Raw genomic sequence first — 6,000 nt, forward strand, 5'->3', positions numbered from 1 at the left:
TCAAATAAATACATAAAATCTTTAAAAAAAAAATCACACTGCTGAAACTATAGAGACAGAAAACAGATCGGTGATTGCCAGGGGCTGGGGTGAAGGGAGGACACTGACACAAAGGGACACAAGGGAACTTTGTGGGTTGCTGGAAGTATTCTATACTGTGATTGTGGTAGTGATTATGGGACTGTATACATTTCGTCAGAATTCACAGAATGGGGTGGCTCAGTCGTTGGGCGTCTGCCTTCGGCTCAGGTCATGATCCCAGGGTCCTGGGATTGAGCCCCACATCGGGCTCCCTGCTTGGCAGGAAGCCTGCTTCTCCCTCTGCCACTCCCCCTGCTTGTGTTCCCTCTCTCACTGTGTCTCTCTCTGCCAAATAAATAAATAAAATCTTAAAAAAAAAAAAAAAAAAGAATTCACAGAACGGTACACCTAAAATGGGTGAAGCTTAAGGAGTATAAATTTAACTCTAACAAACCTTAAGTTTTTTTAAAAAAAACCAAGGCACCTCCGAGGTATTTTATGGATGAGGAAACAGACTCGGAAAGCAAAAATGACTTGCTCCTGCTGAGTCAGTAGAGCCCCAAAACTGCTGTTGATGGACTGTCCCCCACCCACTGCTGCTCAGTTTCAATCCAAAGCCTCTTTAGCACCCTGGAACCCAGGTTTCTCTGACTGCAAAATGAGGAGGTAGATAAATGCCAAAGACTTTCCCACTCCAAACAGTCAGATTCTAAGAGGCAGTCTGGCATAGGGGAAAGCCCTCGATGCTATGGAGTCAGAAACACTGGAAGAAAAATGCCCACTTCGGTCAGTTACTGGCTGTGCCCTGGGGCCAGCCTGTCCTATGCCAGTACAGGGTTAATAAGAACACATCTGCACATCGGCTGGCACACAACGGCCTCTCAAGAGGGTCAGCCGTTATAACTACCGAGGGGTTTTACCATCCCTACCCCGTGCTGATCCCAATCCCACCCGGCGGCCTCCTGAGAACAACGTGGAGGTGACCATAAGGAACAGAAATCACGAACTGCCTGCCCCGCATTGCATAACCTGCGCTCGGGTACACAGCACACCCTGGGCTCCACTGGGGCACAGGCTGTTATCTTGCCAGGTCAACAGGAACACCCTGCCCCCTCCTTGACCACTGTCAGCACCCAGCCACCACAAACACTCGGGTGCAGGAGAAGGCCGACAGCCTGCAGGAACACCACTGCTATTTATGCCTATATTTTAGGCACTCCGCTTTCCCTCTGGCTGCTGGCATCATCACAGGGCACAAACTCATCCATAGACACACTCCACCCATCCTACAGCCCTTCCCTCGCCACCTGTTCCAAAGGGGTGGTCCCAAATAATGACTCAAAGCTGCCTGCCACACCTTGCTCTTTTTTTTTTTTTTCATCCTAAGGAAACCAAAAACACACAGAAACCCAAAAGATTCTTTAAAACAAAACAAAACAAAACCCTTCAGGCAGGGAGTCTCTGCTTCCTGTGGCACATGAACTCTAGAGGCACTGTGGTCATGTAAAGTTTGTTGGCTTACTATTTCTCCATGGAGGGACAGGAGGTGGGCAACACCCAGAAATTATCCCAATTTTGCAGAAACAAAGAGCTAAGTACCCTGGCAAAAGGCAAACATGAGCAGGGCTACAGCAGCCCAGGGACGCAAAGCACCAGAGCATCAGGTCTCAAGGGACTCCAATACCCTGGTTCAACTTCTAGAAAACACAGAGATAACAGGAGATAACACTTGCCCTGTGCTGCCCCTACCCAGTGCTCTTAAAAGCTGTCCTGCAGATCACGTGAGCTGAAAACCATGAAAGAATGGAAAAGATTTCTGCACAGCTCAGTTAAGTTACTGAGCAAAAACAATGCTCTGCCCTGGCCACGGTCTCCTAACTCTGTTACGGAGGGCTGGTAGCCAGGTTAAGAAACTCTGATTCATTAATCACAAATATTATTTATCAAACCATTGCCAGGACATTGTGGCAACTACATCCTGCTGTTTCTATTCAGAGTCATTGCCAAAGTTTGGTCCTCTCCCCCACCTTCCGGTATCTGTGAACTTTTCAGTTTCTATCAAACTCCAGCTGGGGGAGGGGACCCAGTGCTGGCCCTCGTCGAGTAAAGTTCCACCACCAGGTCCACAAAGAGACTGCAGGGAGGCGTGGCCAGGCCGGAAATTCTGACAAAAAGTTTTGGCCCTCCGGTCCTAGAAACAACTACTTCCTGATCCCTCCTAGTCGTGGGGGGGTGTAGTTTTCTGGCCGGGTTCCCCCCACCAGGGCCGAGCTGGGGACTTCGATCGCGGTGGGGAAGGGTCAGGCCAGCCAGGCGGCCTTCTGTCCCCCGCACTCCGAGGCGCTCTGCTGCCTTCCACTGGCGAAGTTATTTTGGAGCAAAAGTGCCCCCAGGGTGTGAGCTCCGGCGGGCAGGGCCTCCTCCCCCGCACTACCCCCAAGACACACACACACGCACAACCCAAGGCCGGCGCTCTGAGGACTGAACCTGACCCAGACCCCAAGGCCTGGGCCTGCTCCGACAGGAGGAAGGGAAAGGGGGAATCGAAAGAGATTTGCCAGAATCCTCAGGACAATCCGGGGCGCTCGCTGCGGCCTGGGGCCGCCCCCGCTGAGGGAGCGCCTTCCAGGGGCCCCGGTCGACACCCGGTGCCCGTAGGAGCCCGGGCTGCGCGGCAGCCAGAGAGGGCCAGGCCACCCCCGCGCGGCGACCCCAGGCCGGGCCTCCCACCTTGACCCGCTTGCCCTGGATCTCCAGCGTCTTCATGGTGAAGTCGACGCCGATGGTGCTGCCCTGGCGCTCCGAGAAAGCGCCCGTCTTGAAGCGCTGCACCACGCACGTCTTTCCCACGCTCGCGTCGCCCACCAGCACCAGCTTGAACAGGAAATCGTACTGCTCGTCCGGGTCCCCCGCGCCCGGGCCCGGCCCCGCCATGGCCGCGCGGGAGCCGAAGGGCCGGCGCTCCGGACGCTGAGGGAAGCCTGAGCTCACGGAAGCCGCGGACCGCCTGGCGACGTGGAACCGCCGCAACACCTGAAGTAGGGGCGCCGCCGACAGCCGGCCCCGGCCCGGCTCCGCCCCGGCCCCGCCCCGGCAGCCCCCCCCGCCCCGCCCCCGGCCAGCCCGGAGCCCCGCGGGCCTCCGCTCAGCCCGGGACTCGCCTAGTCCCGCCTCGGCAAAGCTCGCGGCCGGCCCTCTGCTCGTTCCAGGCCAGTCGGGCCCTCGCGCCCGGCCTCAGCCCCGCCCCATCCCCGCTCTAACCTCGGCACTTCGCGGGACAGACTCCGCCCTCAGCCACACCCCCGATCAGACTCTGCCCTCGGACCCGCCCCCAGCACCGCCCCGGCCAGACTCCGCCCCCAGCACCGCTCCCGGCCCCGCCCCCAGACCGACTTGCCGCCCTCGGCCCGGGGACTCTTCGCTTCTCAGCCCCGCCCCTAGGTCCGCCCACAACCCAACTCCGCCCACGGCACCGCCCCCAGCCCTCGCCACGCCCCCCACCGCCACGGGCCAGGCTGCCTCAAGGGTGGAATGAGGAGCGGATTCAAGGGTACGGTGGAGTCTCTGGGTGGGCCTGCAGGCCTGGGGCCATTAACCCAGCCCTTGCACCCAGAATGGCCTCCTCTAGAATGGATCACTGGGAAGGGGACAACCACGGCAGAATCCCTCCAACAGGGGTTGGGAGAGGTGGTACCATCTTCCCACACAGAAGGGAAAGGCATAGCGGCCCACTACAAGGAACGAGAAGGCTTCAGTGAGGCCGGAAATTAAACCGGCTACAAAACTGGGGTGAAGACCAGAATCCCGATGGGGAAAGGGACCTGAAGGCTGTGTCCTCAACGTGACCCCCCCTTTCAGGGCTCTCAGGAGAAGGGATCTAGAGAGCCCATTCGGTGGATGGCAAGGCCAGAAGGAGGAGTTGGGAAATCACAACCCCCAAAGGCAGCCTAGCAGTGGTTGAAGCAGCTGTCCAAATGGCTCAGGGTGGACTGGCTCAGTTGGGGTTATGGGTCCATTTGGGGGAACTGACCCCGCCAAACAGCACCAATGACTGGCCTGAGCAAAGGAACATGGAAGGTTTGTGGGGAATTCTGTGGAAGGTCAGACCAGCTTCTGCCAAGATAATCCATAAACCAAGGGTCCTTGGAGAAATGGAACCCAAATAAGCTTGAAATAGATAAAATGGAACCTCTCCCCACAAAGGGCTTCCCAACTACCCAGCTGGGAGGGAATTGAGAATACTCCTGCCCTCTTCAGACTCCAGTTCTACTTGGTTCAATAAATTTTATTAATGCCTACTATGGTTCAGGTACTGTTCTAGGTCCTTGGAACACATCAGTGAACAAAGAAGACAAAAATCCGTACCCTCCCCAGCAGAAAAGGGAAGAGGGCTTTCCCATAGCTTAAGGAGGCCATAGAGGGCAAGTCCATCAGGATCCCTGACGAACCTTACCAGCCAAGTGGGGAAGAGACTGACTGGATGAGGAGGCAAAGACAGACCCATGGAGAAGATGGAGGAGCAATCTGTTCTGGAACAGTGTGAACTCTTCTCCCATGGGAAGTACCCAACACTGTTAGACAGGAACCCCCAAAGTGACAAGGAAAAGCAATTCTGGGAGCCCAGCTTTATTACATCAGATTGGAGGGGCAGGAAATAGTCTCCCATTCTGAGCTAGAAGGAGACAGAAGGACATGGGATGGAAGGCTTCCACAGGCTGGGCTGGGCTCTGGGGCATGTCAAAGCTCAGAACCCCAGAAAATAACATCTGTTCCAGCCAGAGTGGCTCCTCACAGCCACTGGTGGAGAGAGGGAAGGAAAAGGTGAGCCCAGGGGCCAGGATGAGCCAAGACTCAGCTATTGGAAGGAAGAGGAGAGGAAGGAAGAGCGTAGACATTTGCAGGGTGGGGTGGACATGTGGCTGAATAATTGAATGGGCTTTTACATTCATCTTGCCTGGCACTGGTTTAGGGTGGGATGGGGGCATGTTGGTCTGGCTATGGATTTTGCCAGAAAGCCCAGCTACCACTTGTCTTTGTAGGGTGATGGACATGTTCTGAAACTAGACTGTTGGGGCACTTGGGTGGTTTAGTCGGTTAAGCATCTGCCTTCAGCTCAGGTCATTATCTCAGGGTCCTGGGATCGAGCCCCTCGTCGGGCTTCCTGCTCAGCAGGGAGCCTGCTTCTCCCTCTGCCCCTCACCACCCCCCACCCCCACCCCCCATTCTCTCCCTCAAACAAATAAATAAAATCTTTTTTAAAAAATAAAATAAAACTAGACTGTCATGAGGGCTGCATGACTCAGGAAATTTATTAAAATCCTTAAATTGTACACTTACAATGGGTGGAGTTGATGGTGTGTAAATTATACTTCAATAAAGCTGTTAAAAAAATATCTGCATTTCCTCTCTTTTGGTGGTAAGTTTCTGAGTAGCACAGTGGCATTTTATCTGAAATTGAATTATACTCATTTGAAACAGAGCGATTCAAATTCAAAACTGTTTATGATATCTCACTTAATGCCCCAAGTTTGAAATAATGCATATCCCAAATTTTTAAAAATGTGTCAAGAATTTAACATTCTTGGGGCACCTGGGTGGCTCAGTCAGTTAACCAGCTGCCTTTGGCTCAGGTGGTGATCCTGGGGTCCTGGGATCAAGCCCCAGGTCAGGCTCCCTGCTCAGTGAGGAGCCTGCTTCTCCCTCTGCCTCTGACCCTCCCCCCCACCATGCTCTTTCCCTCTCTCTCTCTCTCTCTCTCTCTCGCTCAGTCTCTCTCTCTCTCAAATAAATAAATAAAATCTTTAAAAAAAAATTAACATTCTGGGCGCCTGGGTGGCTCAGTTGGTTAAGCGACTGCCTTCGGCTCAGGTCATGATCCTGGAGTCCCGGGATCGAGTCCCACATCAGGCTCCCTGCTCAGCAGGGAGTCTGCTTCTCCCTCTGACCCTCCTCCCTCTCATGCTCTCTCTCATTCTCTCT

The 6,000-nt window shown here is 54.6% G+C and overlaps 1 protein-coding gene across 2 annotated transcripts in view; it reads right to left on the reverse strand.

Annotated features, from left to right (window-relative positions):
- Positions 1-3,077, reverse strand: part of RAB43 (RAB43, member RAS oncogene family) — a 36,473-nt gene extending 33,396 nt beyond the window's left edge. For both annotated transcript variants that reach the window (XM_032412029.1, XM_032412028.1), the window contains exon 1: positions 2,752-3,077. In XM_032412029.1, the coding sequence (XP_032267920.1) occupies positions 2,752-2,955 (204 nt within the window). In that variant the 5' untranslated portion in view covers positions 2,956-3,077. The remainder of the gene's footprint in view (positions 1-2,751) is intronic.
- Positions 3,078-6,000: the final 2,923 nt, after the last annotated feature.

Source organism: Phoca vitulina, unplaced genomic scaffold, assembly GCF_004348235.1.
Source record: "Phoca vitulina isolate PV1807 unplaced genomic scaffold, GSC_HSeal_1.0 scaffold13, whole genome shotgun sequence".
Lineage (NCBI taxonomy): Eukaryota > Metazoa > Chordata > Mammalia > Carnivora > Phocidae > Phoca > Phoca vitulina.